This window comes from Sinocyclocheilus anshuiensis, unplaced genomic scaffold (assembly GCF_001515605.1).
Source record: "Sinocyclocheilus anshuiensis isolate Anshui unplaced genomic scaffold, SAMN03320099.WGS_v1.1 scaffold1430, whole genome shotgun sequence".
NCBI lineage: Eukaryota > Metazoa > Chordata > Actinopteri > Cypriniformes > Cyprinidae > Sinocyclocheilus > Sinocyclocheilus anshuiensis.
This window is the reverse complement of record NW_015555721.1, coordinates 1,892,643-1,913,933: the sequence shown is the minus strand read 5'-3', so window position 1 is coordinate 1,913,933 and position 21,291 is coordinate 1,892,643. Positions and strand designations below refer to the sequence as shown.

At 38.3% G+C, this 21,291-nt stretch overlaps 3 protein-coding genes and 1 long non-coding RNA gene across 9 annotated transcripts in view; 2 read left to right on the top strand and 2 right to left on the bottom strand.

Moving 5' to 3' along the window:
• Positions 1-7,893, bottom strand: part of LOC107672491 (nuclear distribution protein nudE-like 1-B) — a 16,124-nt gene extending 8,231 nt beyond the window's left edge. Inside the window, exons 1-3 of the mRNA XM_016465704.1 lie at positions 7,770-7,893; positions 4,599-4,699; positions 2,380-2,533 (exon numbers count right to left, since the gene is read on the bottom strand). Coding sequence (XP_016321190.1) covers positions 2,380-2,533; positions 4,599-4,690 — 246 coding nt within the window. The 5' untranslated portion in view covers positions 4,691-4,699; positions 7,770-7,893. The remainder of the gene's footprint in view (positions 1-2,379; positions 2,534-4,598; positions 4,700-7,769) is intronic.
• Positions 7,894-9,437: 1,544 nt separating this feature from the next.
• On the top strand, positions 9,438-11,277 carry LOC107672450 (RING finger protein 222-like). The gene has a single exon (XM_016465638.1). The coding sequence runs from the start codon at positions 9,514-9,516 to the stop codon at positions 10,102-10,104; it is 591 nt and encodes a 196-aa protein (XP_016321124.1). The 5' UTR covers positions 9,438-9,513; the 3' UTR covers positions 10,105-11,277.
• A 624-nt stretch (positions 11,278-11,901) lies between these two features.
• Positions 11,902-13,138, top strand: LOC107672481 (uncharacterized). Its single transcript, XR_001632321.1, has 2 exons — positions 11,902-12,226; positions 12,597-13,138. It is a non-coding gene; the product is annotated as an uncharacterized LOC107672481 (long non-coding RNA).
• A 1,429-nt stretch (positions 13,139-14,567) lies between these two features.
• The window catches only part of LOC107672479 (rho GTPase-activating protein 44-like), a 63,580-nt gene continuing 56,856 nt past the window's right edge, over positions 14,568-21,291 (bottom strand). For 4 of the 6 annotated variants that reach the window (XM_016465684.1, XM_016465689.1, XM_016465686.1 and 1 more), the window contains one exon: positions 14,568-18,418. In XM_016465684.1, coding sequence (XP_016321170.1) covers positions 18,261-18,418 — 158 coding nt within the window. In that variant the 3' untranslated portion in view covers positions 14,568-18,260. The other 2 variants (XM_016465688.1, XM_016465687.1) reach the window with 2 other exon arrangements.

Here is a 21,291-nt window from a genome sequence, read left to right as displayed (position 1 = left end):
TATGTGGAAAATAATGTGTTTTTTTAACCTTAAACCACATAAACACATTTCATTACACCAAATACACAAAATAATGTTCTTTTTAGCAGCATCATATGACTCCTTTAAGGGGAGGAAAGCAATTTTTTGCAAATATTTTTACCTGCATTTGACTTCATTTTTGGTTGAACTGCCCCTTTAATGAGGAGAAAGAAAAGGAGGAATACCAGTACACATGCCTTTTCTTGTAGGTAACCTACTTTATTCACCTCATTTCTTTTCTTCTAAATAAGCGTATTGTTTTGGGCCATGGCAAAATAATGAGTGCCCCATATTCTCCAAAACAAATGCAGGGTCAGTGGGCAAAGGCTACTAGTCTTGCTAGTCTTTCTGAGAATGCGATCATTTAATGATCACGTTTTCTGGGACAGCAGCGAGATCACATTTAATTTGTGTGAGGAGACCTTGCACAAATATAAATCAGTCGCTTTGCCGGGTCTACCTAAACCCAAGCCATTAAAAAGATATTTCTGTAAGGGTCTTAAGAGGGACAACTGAGCTATAAGTGAACTTTTCTGCTTGAGCCATTAGCCTTCTATTTTCTTCCTCTTCATCCTGACATTCAATTACAGCACACTTGGGATCAACAGAGACCCTTGACAGCTCTCACACTGGGCAATGCTGCGGCTACACTGCTGATGCTTTACAGATAAATCAGCAGATTAAAGGTGTGTGGAGCTACCTCTGCCATTAGATGCTATTGTACCCATAGCTGTGCCAAACTGTACACTTTTGTAACATTTTATCTCCCTGCAGTCCGCTACATATTCTTCATGCTCATCAGGGAACTAGTGCCTAAAGCATGACCTTTGACCCCATGTACCTGTAAAGCTTCTATTTTAAAGGTCCCATGACATGCTGCTTTTTGGATGCTTTTATATAGGCCTAAGTGGTCCCTAGTACTGTATCTGAAGTCTCTTTCCCGAAATTCAGCCTTGGTGCAGAATTTCAGCCACTACGAGCCAGTCCCACAATGAGCTTTCCTTAGGACGTGCCATTTCTGTGTCTGTAGCTTTAAATGCTAATGAGGAGGAGAGAGGCGGGGCAACTGCCATGCTTCGCTCGTTTGCAAGTCATGATGTCTCTCGAGGAAAAAAAAATATTGTGCTCGCCTCGCACGGTAGTAGCTCATTTTCTCATGGGCGGGCCAAATTCTCTGGGCGGGCAAAGCAGAGTAAGGGGATGTAACCTTTCCCCATATGACGACATAAAGGGAAGCTTCCAGATTGGGCCATCTGAGCTTTCATTTTCTCAAAGGCAAAGCAGGATACCCAGGGCTCGGTTTACACCTATCGCCATTTCTAGCCACTGGGGGACCATAGGCAGGCTAGGGGAACTCATATTAATGTTAAAAAACCTCATAAAGTGACATTTTCATGCCATGGGACCTTTAAATAACCTCTGTTATGACTGGCTAACCCTTATAAGGTATAATTTTTATACTTGTGACAAACAGCATGTTAAATTTATACCCTAAAATAATATATATTATATAATTTGTGTATATAAAACAAAGCCTATTAAGATTCTGACATTGCCACACTATTCTCATGAAAATTAAGCATTTTTAAATGCTTAAATATTTGGCATTACAGTAATTAGAATGTGGGTGGTAAATGCGTTTCATTGAAAATATTGCCAAAAATTAAAAATTAAAAAAAAAATACACCACCAGTTTGGGTCAGTTTTTATCAAATTTGATCTTTTTTTTTTTTTATAAAAATCAGTAATATTGTGAAATATCATTACAATTTGAAATAACGGTTTCTTATTACTTATATATATTTTAAAGCTTCATTTATTCCTGTGATGTCAAAGCTGAATTTTCAGCAAGCATTACTCGAATCTTCAGTGTCACATGATCTTCAGAAATCCTTTTAATATGCTGACTTGCTGCTCAAGAAACACTATTATCGGTGTTGAAAATAGTTGTGCTGCTTAATATTTTTTGTGGAAACAGCAACACTTTCAAAAGAATGGCATTCATTTGAAACAGAATTCTTTTGTAACATTGTAAATGTCCACTTTCGATCAATTTAATGCATCCTTGCTGAATAAAAGTATTAATTTGATTTGACTTTTGAACAGTAGTGTTTATCTGAAACAAAGACGATCCCAAATAGACTTTAAATGACAATTTTCTATTCCTTTTTATATTGGAATGAAAAATGACTTAGATGTGCTTGAGAAGTACCGTGAGATTCACCCCAATTTAAATGCCGATTTCTAAATGACCCATTTTCAGAGTTTTAATTTCCATAAATGGCCTGGGTGGACTGAGGAGGGAGCTTTGTGTCATTTCAAAAGAGCAAAGACATTTCAGCTCTTGTCCTACAGTACCTTGAGTGTGTCCACCTCGCTCTTCAGCCTCTGGTTCTCTGACTGCAGGTCTCGAATGCGGTGCTCAGCCTGCCCCAGCTGAGCCTCCAGCTCGGCCTCCAGCTCTCGACTGCCCTCCTGGAACTCCTGCAGCTCCTCCTGAGCGTCACGATAACTGCAGATACACAAACATATAAAAAAAATCACACGTCACCAGCCATCTGGAACAGCAGCGGCAGATTCATCACATTAACTATGCAATGCAAATTGACACCCAGACTGCAACAAAAGAGCTGACATGCTCCAAGCATTTAGACCTTGACAGCTGGTGCTATAGCAGATGATGAATTACAGTCACTCAGGGCTGTGGCCACTCTGGAGGTCCTAAGACCAATTTAAAATAGCACACCCTGCTACCTAACCATGTCCAACAATAACAACACAGCAGAATTCAGCACTTTCTGAATATCATCACGGCCAGAAATTGTGAAGTTATGGAAAAAGATCGGCCAAATGTTCACTTTGAGCCCTTGAAGGTCAGGGGTCAGGGGTCACAGGCTGGCTTGAGATGAATAGTGAGGTCTAGTGGCAGGAAATGAGCTCAACAGACTGAATGCATGGTCTTGGTTGTTTTTAGACAGCGTTTCCGAAGCTCTGTTAGACATGTCTCTTTAACCCTGGTCACTTCCCCCAGCCTCATTCTGTCATGCGCAGAGGGAACCTTAAATCTGTCACTTCATCACTCCTTCCCTGAAATACCAGACATGTGCGGACCTGCCTTCTCGGCACAAACCATTAAAACACTCACTCGACAACAGGAAGCTGCTCAAAAGCACATTTACAGTTTTTAATGAGATACAGCACCATTCAAAAGTTTGGGGTCAGTACAAAAAAAATAAAAAATAAAAAAAGTAATCTTAAAGGAAGCATTAAATTGATCAAAAGTGACCATAAAGACATTTATAATGATACAAAGATGGCTATATTTCAAATAAATGCTGTACAATGACGCTCTATTCATTGAAGGAGCCTCTATTCAACAAATCAGCATATTAGAATGATTTCAGAAGGATCATGTGACACTGAAGACTGGAGTAATGATGCTGAAAATACAGCTTTGCATCACAGGAATGAATGAAATTTTTAAATATCTTACAACAGAAAACAGCTATTTTAAATTGTAATAGTATTTCACAATATTCCTGTTTTTTTTTACTGTATTTTCAATCAAATAAATGCAGCCTTAGTGAACACAAGAGGCCTTTCTCAAAAACAAAATCTTACCGACTCCAAATTTTTGAATGGCAAAGCATCTATGTATAAACTATGTTTTGACCTTTTCCTAATGAGGTTGCTTACATCTTTAAGACTTCATGTTCTGTCAAGTGAGTTGAAGGGGCTCATGTGTGTGCCTATTTCCAGGAAAGCATGTTTTGCTACTTCCTCAGCAGGAAATTCCTGGGATTTTAGATCTTCCTGTGCTCCACCAAAGCTCTGGCGCAGTAAAACCACAGCTCAGGAGGAGCATGTGCACGTGCTGAAAGTGTGTAGGAGTTCACAGACAGAGACCACACCAGCAGAGACACGGTCAGCATTTGCGCCATCCCCAAGTGTGAGTTCTGTTTTAGATCAGAGACACTCTCAGGCCACTTTTGGTCAAGTCAAAAACATGGCCTGAGCTTTAGAATAGAGAAGGTTACGCAGACGATTCACATACTAGCATTTTGGGTCTGAAACTACACAAAATAATCACATAAACCAACTGAAACTTTAAAAAGACATCAAGCCTACCTACAATGTAACCAGCAGCACAACATAAGGTTTCAAACATGACACATTTCAATAAAAGAGACTGCAAGACACTAAACACAACAGCTGGAGCTATGGAGCATCTTCTCAGGTTAACAGAGGGTCTCTTTTGTCAAGGGCAGTGAAAGGCTCTCTGTGTGCTGTGGCATTTTCTCCGTTTTTCCATGACAAAAAGTGCTGCAGTCATATTTACAGCTATTCATCACCCACGGGGCTTGTGATTGTAGGTATGAACGCAGAAACAACCATTATTGTCTCAGCTAGCCAAAGTTTAACTAAAATACTGTGGCCAAGTTTTTAAAAGCCAATCAGCATTGTTTGTCTGAACATAAACGGCTGACTCCCCATGGCTTTTATGTGAAGATAAACTGCACACTGCTGTAAAAAGCTCAGCTGGTTGCTATATTTAGTAGTTAATGACTTCGGCCTACCTCTTCTTGTATTTGAGAGACAAGCACTTCCAGTAATCGATTTCCTCGTCTTTCGAGGAGAACTTCGGCATCATCATCATCTCTGTGTCCATGGTGGAGACCTGTGGAAGCAGATGGGAATTAGAGCAGTCCTGAGAGACAACCCCAGTACAGGTTGTTTAGTCCCAGTACAACCCCACAAACAGCGGGCCCATGGTGTGTGTCCTCGTTTGACACGCATCCAATAACACTTTTTGTTCACTTGGCTTTCTACCAGGCTCACATGACTCACAGTTTTACAGATTGCAGCATTCGCTTTCGTTTTGGGGGGATTTTTACACAAGACTAATTTCATTCTAGTCCTACGAGGAAAGAGCATTAAAGAAATAGTTCACCCAGAAATTAATATGCTGTCTTCATTTACGAGAGTCAGCCTCATGTTGTTCCAAACCTGTGACTTTTATTCAACTTAGAAACACAAATGAAGATGTTTTTAACAAAACCGGAGACATTTCTGTCCCTCTCCTGAAAGTCCATTACACTAAAACTTGGAGGCTTAAAAATGTTTACAAAGATATTGTAAAAATAAGCGGTTTAAACGAAGCCTTCAGAAAAGACACAATCGCTTTATATGACGAACAAATTTAATTAAACCTGTGTCTCTCCAGTATCTTTGAATTAACTGCTGAATTTATATGGATTACATTTGATGCTTCTACATTTTGCATCCGTGGGCCTTTGTTGGTGGGACAGAAATACTTTGGGCTGCATTAATAATGCGTTTTGAAGATTAATGAAAGTCTAATGGCTTTAGAAATTGGAACAACATGAGGGTAAGTAAAGGGATAATTATAATTTCGGGATGAACGGTCCCTTCCATAACACATTTTATGGTTAAATCATAGTGTAAGAGCTCCTTTTGTGTTTTACAGAAGAAATAATATATTTGGAATAGCATGGGAGTAAGTAAAGGACAACAGTTTTTTCAGTTTATATAGATTATAAGCCTTTTAAAAGATCAAACGTGAAGCCATTTATCACAAAAGGACAACAGAGTAGTCCTTCCATACATAAAAGCTGGCTCAGAATAAGATTAATGGCCACAGATATCGTCCTTTTAAAACATTATGCACACTTGGACGTTTGTGCCTCTAGAACTCATGCACGTGTGACTGAAAATGACCTCTCATTAACATTCTTCATCCTTGTCTTGTGTTGGGACATCGTTTGTTTGACCAGCAGCACAGAGATCCAGTGTTTTTCTGAAATTTCCACTCAATTAATTCCTATCATAGGTCTTTTTGTAAGCAATCACTCATTAGATCTGACATGACGAGGAGCTGCAAGCCGAAGCCATCAGTTTCATTCAGCAACCCAACCTGCAGCAGATGAACCTGTTCGCTTTCTAAAACAAGTCTGAAATATTCCAGACATCTCTGCAATTCTCCGGATTCTTTTCCGGATTCTCAGGAGCGTCACATGTTGTGACCCAGCACTCCTAGAGTGCCGCTTTAAATGACTATGAGGGATTTCCAAACCAAAATACCCATTTAAACAGAAAATAGAACTAAAACACCTAAGGCACCCTCATTATTGTCCATTTGCTTTTCATATTTCCATATTTATGTCAGGTCTGAAACTTTTGAATTAAGATTTTTCAGTGATCATACTTATTAATGAATAGGATACATATTTAAGTCATTTATTTGATTTGAATGTCACAATATTAAACTTGGCTTTGTATTAGGTCAAGTCTGTTTGTTTAAAATGCCATTTTTAATTGAGAATAAGTGTAATACATAAGCACAAAGTCAAATAATTAAAAAGAAAAAAGATAAGTGAAACATGTTTTGAGTTGTGTAATAGTCGTGTTAGGTGCTATTCTTTAAAGACCCAATAAATTGTGGCATTTTAGCCTGAGGGCTGTCAAAATTGATGTCATTTCAATTGTGGTAATTTATAATGTCTTAAGCCACCACGCAGAGATCCTCACCCCTCCCAAACTGACTCCTGACAGTGAGGCCATCTGTCCGGCCACAGAGCGCCTGTCCCGCACCACAGGACAGTGGGACGGTTCCTGTCTAACGCAATGCTTAGCCGCAACCTACACTCTTTGCCAGTAATACGCACAGTCAGGGGTTCAGAGGAAAGGCCAGATTTTTGTTTCCAAGGATGACATGATTTCCAAAATCACAATCCAGCACACACCGTCCTGCTGAGTAATACACTACAAACATGTGATATACCCGCAAAGATTAGGGGATGAGATCTGTGCTACCATTGAGTTATCGGACCTGCTTGCAAGTAGTGTCCATATAGTTATATTTACAGTCAGCTTCATGCCAAGAAGTGTTTTTATTTATAATATCTTTTCGTATGACAAGAAAGAAATGGCATCGGACCACAAACTAATGTCACAAAATGTAAACAGAATACATAGTTGTTGTCATTTAACTTGCAATTTATTTCTGTATAAATGTGCAAGACATAACGTTAGTATTTATCATTTATATATTGTAATAATTAATGTTATAGCGCAAGATAACTGACAACAGATGAAAGAACTTAATCACATAAAGTAAACAGTGGATAATACAAAAAGGTTGTTCATGCACTTATAATAAATATCTTTGTAGAGATGTACATGACTTAGCAAACAAATGCTAAGGTGACCAAACCAGCAGACGACTAGCGGTCATCATTCAATTAAACAAAGAAATAAATACAATAAAATAAAAATCATGAGGATGAAATTTAATACTTAACTAGCAAAACAGTTCACTGAAAGCGAGAGCAAAGCGATTCGTTACCGAATAAATCCGCATGTAAATAACGTATTTCAGATTGACGTTTCTCCCGGGAGGCCAGCGGATGTCACCAACATTTAACGTTACAAATGAAAGTCAACAACGGGTCTATATCATTGAAATAACTACCATCAAAACTCAATCACCTGCGGTTTAAACTCTCAGCGATATATCGGTCGATCAAAGGCGTTTTTGGCTGTACGCCAGAAGAAACCGGCACATGAAAAACCAGGTTCCCGCAACTGCTGGTCTTCACTGGCCAGAAAATGACAGCTTAAGAGAACAGTCTGTTTAAATGATAAAGCCTTGCATTTCATTACCGTCCCATCGAACACGCCGTTTATAATAAGCACGGATTAAATAAAAAATGTCATGAAATGTTTACCTTATCATGTCCTGTTCCTGGAGTCGGCGACCAGGCTCGGTGTCTCCTGCGCTCGAGCGTCAGCTGAGAGAAACGCCAACGCGACTCCGCTGATTTCCCCTTCAGCTTCCGGGAAGACGACGCCACCGCGTCATTGCGTCATGCTAACGTCAGTGAATGAAACGCACGCAAAGCACGTTCTCGTTTATGAAGCATAGCAATGGTTCTCTTATGGTTCTCCATCTGACACGATATGCGGGTATTGGTGTGTAATAAAGCGGGGAATAATCAGTGATTCGTGTTTCATTTTACAATTGACCAAATATTACACCACAAGATGGCGCGTTAGGACTCCAGTAGCCTATAATAATAATACAAAAATTTTATATAGCCTACAGTCAAACCAAAAATTATTCAGACACCTTCAACATTTCTCGCATTATCACAGTTTATTCGCTATAGTTAGAAAATGCTAACAGAATGTGACAAGAACTCAGAGTTAAACTGTGTCAGAACAAATTCATCTTGATAATCACAAATGAATTACAGTCAAACTTTATTCAGAGACCTTCAAAATGTCTCAGATTATCACAGTCTATTATATTAATATAAGACAAGAACAAATTCATCTTGATAATGTCAGATAACTTTGATAGAAAGGTAGGCCTTATGTAACAAAACATGGTCAGGTCAAAGTGTCAAATCAAATTTTTGGTTCCAAATTTTTATCAGTTTTACTGGTAGTCCACTGTATGATTAATTTTGGGGTATAATATGTCGCTATCCTCACTTACCTAAATGAACTATAGTGTCCTGCACCCACTAGAGAAAATAAATAAATAAAAAGTTGAATTTAATAATTTTTGGTTTGACTGTATATCTATTAAATGTAGATTTTATCTAAATCGTTATATATAATAAAACAGCATTTGGAACTATTAAGTGTTCTTTTAAACTGTAATTTTATTTTTACATTTTTATTTTTTACTTTTTTTTTCAAACAGGTCTTTGTGTGACTATTGTTATATTTGGTTTTATTTTGGTGCATTTATTCTATTTTAATCGTTTTAATTTCTCTCTATAAATGTTTCCTATATACTACTACTACTACTACTACTACTACTACTACTAATAATAATAATAATACTAATTGAAAATATTTAATAAAACAATGAAATGTTAATTTTGTATGCATTTCATTTTCATTTGTCTTTATAAATATTTCTATACTACTATTACTAGGCTACTACTACTACTAATGATTATTTTATCTATAAATATTTCCATATAATTTCCATAGGCTATATTTTCACGTAATAATAATAATAATAATAATGTATTAATATTATTGTTGTTGTAATAATAAGTAAATAATAAATAACTAGAATTTATTATTATTGTTAATAATAACAAATTATATAAATTAATGTATAATAATAATAATAATAATTATTATTATTATTATAACAGGCTACATCTAAATGTTAGGCTCAACAAAAAAAAACCGAATAGAACACCTAACAAACGACACTAAATACATAAACTGCACTGTTTACATTGAACTGGTTCTAGTTTCTTCTTCTTTCTAGTTAACAGCAGATCTAGTTTTTCAACATTCCTGGCGTGACAGCGGCTGTGTCGCCACGGTGTCCGCGTGTTATCTTACAGGAGTATCAGTTCCCTGCGCCAGTGTGCGTTGCATGTACCCGCGGGCTGCTGTTTACCAGTCGAGGGGATCCAGGTGGAGTTTTTAAACCGGAGAGACATGGATGAGGAGGCTCAGGACAGCGAGTGTCCGGTGTGTTACGAGAGTCTTTCGGACAGCACCAGGACGCTCAGCTGCGGGCATCACTTCTGCCATGACTGCTTAGTACGAACTCTGCTGAACACCAGCCTGAACGGATCCATGAAACGGGATAATATCATCTGCCCCATCTGCAGACACCTGACATTCATCACAAAGCTCCGCGGATTCACAGTCTCAACGCTTGAAGCCAAACGGATCGGAAAGACACTGGAAGTATCATCTCTGCCCGCTCCTGTATTCCCTGTTGGGTCTCACACTGGAGGTCTTGGCTGTATCTGCAGGTGTCTGAGGAGTATTTCATGTAGACTATGTAGACGAAGACTCGTCTGTCCTAAAGACGCTTCAGAAGTGTTTATCATCAGTGAGTTGGGTCGACCCATGACAGAGGGTGATGTTATTGACATTGGGACAACTTCAGCCATGCAGCAGGACTACAGCAGCAATGGACAGAGGCTTTGCACCATCTCCTGCTGCCTTCTGATCCTAATGATCACTTTCACCTTACTGGCTCTGGTGGCTGCCACACTTCCATGGGTTTTGTTGGCTTAAAGTGTCCAGAAGTGCTTGTATGTGGTCCCTCATGTAAGATAAGTCACTTTAAGAGCAGTGAATATCATTATTGAGCCATGTGTTACTGAAAACGAGATGGTTTCACAAGACACAATGAATGTTTTATGAAAAACAGACGGTTATTTTCTTTTCCAAGGCTTGCTCTGGCATGTCTTGTGAACGTCTTGAGGGGAGGCATACGGAGGTGGTTTCCTTACAAAACAGTCAAATATATAGTGTTACTCCACAGATAAACAAAGGTTTTGTTCTGGAAGCTGCAAGTTACTGTAAGGAGACTGGGTCATTTAAACGTGAAGAAGAAAAGATGAGCTGGTCGTCTGGTTGTCACTTGATCTTGTAGAAACAAGGTGGGATTCAGTTACAGCTACCATGGACACAGCAAGTTTGAGAATGGAGGACGGGGAAGGGTGTGATGAGGCTTGAGCTTTTCTCTGCGGCTCGCATTACCTGGAAGGAATGAAACACACCCTCGCCTGTCCAGAAATTCTTGTCACACGGGCTAGCAAACGTCTTTAGCTAGTTCCAGCCCTGAAAATGACTAATACCTCACATTCTGCACAAGTTGACAGTCATTACTTGATTGGAGGGTGTTTCTGTGACGTACCTGTACAGCAATGCTATCGCAATGCACTTCAGAATCATGTGTGTACATGTTTGTACTAGTTCACCCCGCTGACCCATGTGTCTTCTCCCAGATTGCTCAGAGGTTGCTCAAGTGATGTTAATGGATTGCTCAGTTTGAAGTATCAGTTTGTAACCAAATGTTTTTTTTTTTCAGTCAAAAATACACGCCAATGAGACGTAGCCTATACTGTAAAGGTGCAGTCATTTGGAGCTGTTCGTGAGTTGACATCAGGCAGTCATTTCAATGGACCCTTTTCACTGACTGCGATGACGCGTTTCCATCGTTAAAAGCGTGCAACTATTTTTTTTTTATAAAAAAAGAGAATGTAGCTACATTTAAAACACTATATTTTGTGTTAAACTACCTTGCCATTAAATTACAGAAAATTAGTTATCGAGGGTTTCTAATATAGCTATCAGCTGAGGGAGTGATCGAAAATTTGACAATCTCTAAAAAAAAAAAAAAATTGAAATTATTTTGTCCCCCCATTTGATATTAGAGCAAATGGAAAAGCAAAAAAAATAGTGCTGTCAAACGATTAATCGCGATGAATCGCATCCAAAATATAAGTTTTTGTTTACATGTATGTGTACTGTGTTTATTATGTATATATAAATTCACACACATACAGTATATATTTTGAAAATATTTACATGTACATATACATTTATATTATTATATTTTATATAAATATATTTAATATATAAACAGAACATATTTTTCTGAAATATATACATGCATGTGTGTATTTATATATACATAATAAATAAACACAGTACACGCACATATATTATGCAAACAAAAACGTTTATTTTGGATGCGATTAATCGCGATTAATTGTTTGACAGCACTAAATAAATATACTTTATAAAACGGATAGTTCCGGTCCTTAATTCTGATTAGTTGATCCAAGTTCGAAGCTGTTATAAATTACACTACAAACATACACCTTTGTTTACATTTGTGTGTTGCTCGGCAACCACTTTGTTGGAACCACAACTGTTTCTGAGGAACTACATTCTTTGGCAGAAGAATAATGTTTTTTATTTATATCATTACACATTATTTGCTCTGTTTTATTTTGTGAAACCTTACTGCGTATATGGAATAACCGTTTTAGAAAAGCAATAAGCCCCGTGAAGCCATGGTTTACAGTGAATTTATAACAGCTAAGGGGGTTGTAGGCACGACGCTTTGCGTCGTACCTAACAATGCCCCTTAGCTGTTATAAATTCACTGTAAACCACGGCTTCTTGGGGATTATTGCTTTAATTGTAGTTTTGGTTCACCACTATCAAAGTTAACGCAACTATAGAACCCCAGAAATGTGAAAAGGGTCCATAGGAATCTACATGATTGTGAATTTTATGCGAGGGTGAAAATTTCGCAAATTCCACAAGGGTTTGAAGTTGATCGTGCTGATTCATAGCATTGACCAACAGAAAGCTGCTTAGTTTAAGTGACTTCTGTCTGAGCGTTTTGCCTGCAAAATTTCACAGAAATGGCGCTAATGTGACCGCACATTAAGAGTATAGAGCTATAAAATGAATATGAATTACATAGCCCAGATCATTTGGTTTTGGAAGTATTTGAAAACAAAAAAACAACTTCATAATAAAATATCTGACTTTTACGTATACAGTATTCAGTCTTTTGCTGACATACAATATAAAGCTATAAAATTAATGTGGATAATTTTTCTTATAGCAACATCATTTGAAATGTTTGAGTTTATATTGAGATAATCACCAGACTTCAGTTTCAAATATCTAGCTTTTCACTTTTTTTTTCTTTTCTAAAAACATAAATGATGATCAATATCCTGTCTCCCCTTACATCATTTCAGGATGTAGACATTGTTATTACAGCAGTTTGAGGTGAATAATACACAAGAAAACAAAGCACTTAGACCAAAAGTATTACAAATGTAGAGTTTAATATATATCTATGTATTTCTGACATTCTGATAAGGACTGCGGCAGGCTTCACAGTAGACTGTGTTCTTCCACTGATATGCTAAGCTGAGGAGGGTGATTTACAGGCAGATTTGTACATTAGTTCGGTAAGCGGGGGGTGAAGAGGGCTGTACATTGTTGGACAATGTGCACTGATCAACTTATCACCTTTGAATCACCTGTTCACACATCCCTGGTTCATCGTTGACTCCCTTTATTATCTGGTATTGTTTTAATGAACACACGTGTGATTATCTAAAGGGAATGATTAAAAGCATGCTCTGTCACTCCAGATTGCTGGTTTTCACAGGATGATGTAAATGGGTGATATAGTAACCTAAATGTTCAAAACAGATGACTGAGAAAAAGCTGAGAAATCTTCAGTTCAGTTTGTCACTGTTATAACTTTGTGGCTTCTTTGTATCATTAGTTCTTTTTGAACATATCATTTCATGCTGAAAATGTCAGATAAATTAAGAAATAAAGGTATCAGTACAAATTATGTCCTTGTAATAGGTGCATTAGATGATTATTTTACAAATCCCATTTTGAAAAGAACATTTGTACTATAATTGCATCGTTTTCTTGGTTCAAGCAAGTAATAAGAGAAATTTTGAAATCAAATCTGTTTGACTCATCAGTAGATGGAATCTGTGCCTGCAAATATCTTTGCAGATTTCTGCCCTTTATGTTGGTTTAACAAATTTTGACTTGTATGATAATGCTTACAGTGCTCAATAGGAATTTAACACGCACATTTAAATTTAATTCAATTTAGATTCTGTACTGATTTCCCATGATTTCAGTGCATACAATGCAGTGAAAAGCATCACAACAACAGGTCCAGGTCAGGGCATTTCCCTCCAAAATCAAAAAAACAAAAAAATCATATAAAATAAAAATTATAAGATTTATATATTTTTTTCATTTTGGCATTACATTAAAAAGGACTGTTATACAAATTTTTTTTTTAACATAAAACACATACTATTATGATAGTACAAGCACAATTTAAATATATTACAGATTTTCTTTTTAATTGTATTAATGACATTGGGGAATGATATTGTGCTTAATCATCATGAAAATCCTTTGATTTAATAGTTTAAACTAACACAAGCTTCTTGTTCTTTAAAGGGGTCATATGATGCGATTTCAATTTTTCCTTTTTCTTTGGAGTGTTACAAGCTCTTGGTGCATAAAGAAGATCTGTAAAGTTGCAAAGACTAAAGTCTCAAATCCAAAGAGATATTCTTTATAAATTTAAGAGTCAACCACACCTACCTAAAACGGCTCGTTCTAACGCCCCCACATACCTACATCACTATGTGGGAAGATTTGCATAACGCCGCCCAAATATTCACTCAAAGAAAGAAGGCGTAACTTTTATTTGCGCTGTTGCCGCCGCGGCCATGTTGTACAACCCAAATATTCCGATGTGTCCAGCGCATTTTATGGAGGACTGTTTTCTGATCCCGCTAGAGTAGACTACAATGCGGCTGTTCTGACTCACAGCCTGTAAGTAAGTTTTTTATATTTAAAGAATTTGCCACTGACGATTCAAACGAGTTTTGAGCAGTGTAGAGTAGCGCTTGTTGTTTGTCATTCCTTGTTACACGCTTGAGGTATTCGGCCAATCACAACGCACTGGATAGCTGGCCAATCAGAGCACACCTTGCTTTTCAGACCGATGAGCTTTGTAAACATCAATGCGTTTCAGAAAGGCGGGCATAGAGGAGAAACTATAACGTACAGTATGTGGAAAATAATGTGTTTTTTGAACCTTAAACCGCATAAACACATTTCATTACACCAAATACACAAAATAATGTTCTTTTTAGCAGCATCATATGACCCCTTTAAATAAAGTATAATTTCTTAATTGTTTCTTTTGATTTTGGGGTGAAACGTGACCTGTGCAGATTCTGTGTGGGTCAAATTATCAGTTAAAATTACGTATGCACAATTCACCAGGTTTAAAAAGTTCCATCATGGCTATTACATCTTTCTGTTTTGAACAATTTCTTAAACATACTGGGTATAACTGTTAAACATTGTCACGTGTAAATTAAGACGTGATTCTAATAACCTTCATTTACAAATCACATATACCTGTGCCTTTTCCCCTTAGAAAAGCATGGGATAACAGATGCAGTATTGAACAAGAATGAGAATGCATGTACATACTGTCTTCATTAACAACAACATTAGCATTCATTATGAGCTCTAACGGCGAGAGATGAGCATAAAGAAAATAAACCATGCGTCTATTGCAGCTGCTATAAGGCCTTTACTTTAGTGCACTTCCAAGTAAAGGCGAAATCACATTCAGTCAGCACACTCAAACGGACACGACTGCCTCCTCACAGAACACCGCACAGACAGAACCTCACGAACGCACGAAACTTGCCGGTAGCTTCAGTTTATAAATACTGAATGTGAGGGCACTTGCAATTATCATTGTGTAATCACTACAACTACAACTCAGTCACCAATAATCATTAGACTATATTTCATCAAGAACACACACTGAGGCATATCACAGATTTTAGCAAAAAAAAAACAAAAGGCCTTTTGTCCCTGACATACACTAATGCTTAGTCAAAGAGAGAAATACAAGCCATGGCTATCCATCGTTGGAAGTAGAGTCCTTCGTATGAGAACGGAGACGGTTCGCTGTGCCCATTCCTTCCACGGGACAGAAGTGAGCTAATGTTTGTTTGACCTTAATAAAGTCTTGCGCTTTTTGTACAAGTTCAGACAAGAGAAACTGCAGCATCCAGTAGTCTCGTGGTGTTGTATACCCATGAAACAAATGTGCCATCTCAGTGTGGCATCAGATTATGTGTCTGGGGAAAAGCAATGAGACTTTGAAGGATCTTTAGGGCCTAAAATATCTTTGAGATGATTTCGAAATGATCCCTTCCAAGTTATAAAATCGGTATTTTTCCATTGATCCTATGGCGAGATATGCTATACAGTGGCCTTAAAAAGTATGTGGACACAGTTCATGTGATGAATGACATCAGTGAGGAAATAACCTCATGCATCCACTAAAAGCGATACCAGTTGACAAAGTAATTGGACGAAATCGCTAGAGAAGATCTAATATCATTATTTTGCAGATTCCATGCATCAAAACTGTTTTAGGGCCATTGTATTTTCATTGATATAATCTACCAGTTTTTATACAATAGTATAACTGAACCGATGTTATACGATTATTGTAATCTGTCGACTTCATATATTTTCTAATAATAGTAAGTAGCTATACAGTTGATTTATGCTGTTGATTAAGGCTGTTATTGATGAGGTCGGTTTAGGGATAAAATCTCTCTTGGGAGTAACTCTACCTATACTTCTACCACGTCTGCATTCATATTTCTACATCTAGTTCATGGCTTACAAAAGTGCAAAAAACTCGCTTGCTATGTGAACCTGACAAAAAGTGTTCAGGGACAAAATAATACTTAGAACATTATTTCTATACAAGATAAATATGGCATGTCACATTTATGAATATATAATTCATATTTGCCTTTACATTTGTCCTCTCGTTGACACTTATCTACACATCTTTATATACAGTATTGGAATATACAGAAGGGATAGTGTGGCACTGCGTTTGAAGCACTTTGGAGGGCATATGGGTGCGGAAAGACAACGGAAAATGCAAGGCAGTGCATTGGAACAGAACCAGTAGTTAATCTCAGTAGTAAACATTATGAAACATTTGCAGGAAAGTGTTTGCAGTGACCCATTTTTGCACAAGCAATGTTTCTGTTTTGCAGGTAAAGGGGTGAGGGATTGAGATTTCCAGGGTTCCCACACCTTCTGACCGATGAATTTTCATGAACAGATTTCCAGGATAAGGATTTTGAAATAGAATTTTATAGAGATCGCAAACTCTCACAAAAAAAAAAGAAACACTTCAGAACAGAAACAAATATACAGACTATAGAAAATTACATGATTTTTAGAGGGATTTTAAAATTTTCGATGACGCTATTAAAATACCGATAGTTTCCATGACTGTGGGAACCCTGGATTTCTTACCTTGCTTCCATGTACTGCATTATATTGTATTGGCTCTTTAAGAAAATACACTTTACTGCAGCAGTTGTCACTGTGTTACTGTATTATGTGCGTTTCAGGAAGTTCTGATAATGTTCTGCCACAGATAAACGCACATATCTATCAAAATGTTACAGAAATTGATTGACTCCCTGCTAAGCCCCACCCCCTCCGTTTCTGTTGCCGACTCAGACAAACTTGACTGAATCCACCGCAGGAATGAATTGGACATTTCAGTTTACCATTCTCCATGTTCAGGACACATTATTCAATTCACCTCATGCGATTCCCAACTTCTAAGATTTGGAAAAGGGGGGAAAATTTGATCTCTCTGTTGTGAGGCAATATTTACTTTTATATTTATTAATTTTGGCAGACACTTTTATCCAAAGCAACTTGTATTCAGCCCAGCAGGCACAGGACGTCAATATAACATCAGGTTGACGTTCCGTTTTGGTTGAGAATAAAAATCAGGGTGACGTCAGTATTTGATATCAAATTAACATTGACATTAGACGTCCAATTGACACTGAATTTGTCACCTGACATTGCAACCGAAATGTAACCAAATATGTGCCTGCTGGGAAGGTACATATTAACATTTTATCAGTTCTTGCTCTCCCTGGGAATCGAACCCATGACCTCAGCATCGATAGAGCTGTGCTCTACTGTCTGAGCCATAGGCAACAAGAGTTTAATGTATTCTTTGATAGTTTTAAATGTAATTTTACAAAATTATTTAAACACACAGTCTGTCCATAGATCTACTTTAGAAATGCGCACTTGTCTGATAATATAATGGGCAGCAACAGTTGCTAAGCCCAGATTGGTCAGTAGCACTTTAAGGCAGGACTTAGCGAAAGGTCAACTGAATTGGATTGCTAAAGCAGTGATTAGTGTAGGTTAGAGAGATTGAGAAAGAAAGAAAGAAAGAAAGAAAGAAAGAAAGAAAGAAAGACCTCAGCATTGCAAAATTAGACTTAAACATGCTATATGCCACCAAGTCATCTATAAAGAGCATAGCATGGACCCTGTAGGGAAAACAAAGACGGCCTACTCTCATACCATGAGGGTGTGTCTCAGTTCAAAGTCTCTAGCAAGACAAAGTGTATGAGGTTCCTTTAAAGTCAGCAGACTGCTCCCTATGTGCATTGTATTATAATTGCAGCTCTGATAAGGCAGAAATAAAAACATCCCAATCAAACGAAACCAATAACACGACAACAAAATGAAACAGACAGAATCGTTCAGAGAGAAACAGGAATCGGAACACAAAACTCCAGGTTCCTCCAGTGGCAATTTGAATGAAATCCATTCTGTTGCTTTTTTTTTATGGCACCTGTTGTGTGGTTGGCGTCTTATCGAGTCTCTCATGAAGTATCCGTGACTGAGGGTTTGGCCAAGGTGGGGTTCCAGTTGGGCCTCAGCAGGAGTGGACGGGTTCTGGGCGAAGCTGGCATGCTGCTGGGTGGGCTCAGGGGTCATAGCGTGGTGCTTTGGCCCTCCTCCTCGGACACGGACTCCCCCTCCGGAGACCTGACCGCAGCAAAGGAGCTCCGACATGGGAGCACCCTGAACTCGTCCAACAGGCTGTCCAGATTGACATTGATGGAGGGAATTTCCAAACTGAAGAAATCTGCTATAGGATCATGCAAATGAGAGCGATGGCCACGAAAGTGAAGCGACAAGACAAGTTTACAGTACAGAGAGAAATGATGGAAATGGCGATGATGAGGATGTTGAAAACGACACAAGGAGAGAGAGAGAGCAAAAAAGCAAATTCAGTTCCCAGACCACTGTTAGAGGCGAAGTCAGCGAAGGGTGTTTAATGTGTGTTGCAGCAGGAGAGGGGCACATCAGACTGTTTCCTGGCATTCTGCACAGGGATTCTGTTACACTGAGCCATTGGGAAGGAAGGTGAAACATCTGTTTCATTTGAAATTAAACCTGTCCTGCCTCAGTGCAAAATCTCTGCTATGCTCATATAAAATATAAAGTACTACATAAAAGCTTTTTGCAGTTTTTCAGAAAGTAACAACAATAGAATTAACAGTTCACCACAATCAGTGCTGGGGAATGTTACTTTAAATAGTAACGCGTTACATGCACTAGTAGCTAATTCGATTACATTGTTACCTTTTATGAAAAGTAACGTGATATTTTTGTGTTATTTTGTACAGGCGTCAATTAGCCAAGGCTCTTCTAGAATGGTGGTTTCCTGCTTGGCTTGTAGACATTTTTAGGTAATTTTGCTGTTAAAAGTATTTGTCCCCAACATGATTTGCCCACAACAACAAATATAGCATGAAACCACATTTATGATTGTTTAAATGTCACACAAAGACTGCATAAGTGTTTTTACATCGGAATTACAATTTCTGGAAACAATGCATTACACATGTGTCTGTTTGTAACATGCTTGCTACAGATTTTAAGGTGGCTTTAGTATGCTATTTATCCGCAACAATTTAACCATGTGAAGACACTATACGTAAGTTACTTATAATTGGACGTTTCCAATTGTATCAAATAATTAACAGAAAAGTAACATTACTTAATAATAATGTGTTACTTATGTGCCATTACCATTATGTGTTACTTACGCACTGTTACCATTGTGTTACTTATGCTCTGTTAACGTTACGTGTTACCTATGCGCGGTTACCATTGTGTTACTTATGCTCTGTTAAAGTTACGTGTTACTTATGTGCTGTTACCATTGTTACTTATGTGCGGTTTACCATTACGTGTTTACGTAATGTTTGCCAAACAACACTAAACCTGTTACATGTTCCATGTTTGAAAAAGTACTGCAGTATAAATGTTAAAAGTAACATGTTACTTTACTTGATACTCGACAAGAAATATGCACGCATAACGTTATGTTACTTGTAACGCGTTACCCCCAACACTGACCACAATGAACAAAATACTCCACACATAGACAACAAGATGGGTGCAAATTGAAAATGTGGTAACATTAAGAAACTTGTCAGTGGACTATGTGGATTGGTGGACTGTATCTGATTGTGATGACCTCCCCTGTGTAAGAATGAGATGGACGCGAGATGGTGTAGTCACGACTGTGGGGGGCGGAGAGTTGTACTGTCATCCTGCGATGGACTCGACTCAAAGAGAGTTTGGTTGGGGTTTACCTGGGTACCTATGTGGTGGTGGGGATATTGGGTGGGGGAATGGATCACGATGTGAGGTCAGGGCCGGAGGCGTTGAGATGGACTTCATAAGCGACAACGTTGGCAAATGTGTGATGTTGCTCGGAAAAGTAAGGCCGTAAGCCATGCATAGACCAGTCTCACACCATGCACAGACTACACTGACAGAATGAAGAAGCCAAGGACAGCCCCACGACTGGGAGAGAATAACAAAGCCGCAGAAGGAAGTGTTACGGTATGAGACAGAGAGCAAGGCTGCTGTAGAGGCCCCAGATTCAGCCACAGCACCAGGCCAGACGGTGTGAGATGAGGCTATGGCACGGGCACAGCAGGTTCTGGCTTACCCTAAATGTCCCCCTCACACTCAGCCCACACTCAGTCCCTGGCCTCACACAGCTGCAAGGTGCACAATGATGACAGGGGATAAAAGAGTCATACATCAATCAGTGCTCAGGAGAATGACTGACAGACATGCCTCACATGAGAGAACATACAATCAGTGCCATACAGCGGGCCACTCGAATGATACAAAGACCACAGAACCTTACTTTAGAGAAACAGTCTCACACTAAAGCTGAGAAGATAACTATAGGGCTCATCCTGAACTTCAAAGGTGAAGTGTGTAATTCTATGCATGTTAAAATGCTTCTTTCTAGGTCAGTCTCATGTAGCCAGACTTTTGACTTGCGGCATAAAGTCTGGTCAACATAGCAGACGGTAACGTGACCACCTGTTAACAAATTGTTAAAGTTCAATTTGTTTGTATTTTGTTGTTTAGAGGCAACTTTATGAGAAAACTTGGTGGTAAATGTGACTGCACTTTCAGTCCTGAGAGTTGAATGTAAAGTTAGCAAATCAATTGGATTTGGTGATTTTTGGCAAGCGCTTGCCAAATTTTTCAGTGACAAATTTGAAACTCTTACGAAATCTGTGTGGGAAAATCTTTCAACCTCATGTGTAATTCCTGAAATGTGGATACACGTACTTCTGAAAGTTGAAAGCAAAGCTACCCATAAATTTGAAGTTGACGATTTTCAGCAAGTGCTTGACAATTTTTTTCCCATGTGACCAATTTAAATCCTTTGCGAAATCTGCATCTGGATATCTCTAGCCTGGATATTCCTTATCGCATGGATTCCTATTGAAACGACTGGACCCGTGAAAATTCGCTGAACAATGGTAAATGTGACTGCACCTGTACCCCTAAAAGTTGAAAGTAAAGCTAATCAATCAACTTGGAGTTGATTTTCAGCAAGTTCCTGACAATTCTTTCCATGCAAACAATTTGTGTTTCCTATGAAATTTGTGCTTGGGGAAACAGTTCACCCTCACGTGTGAT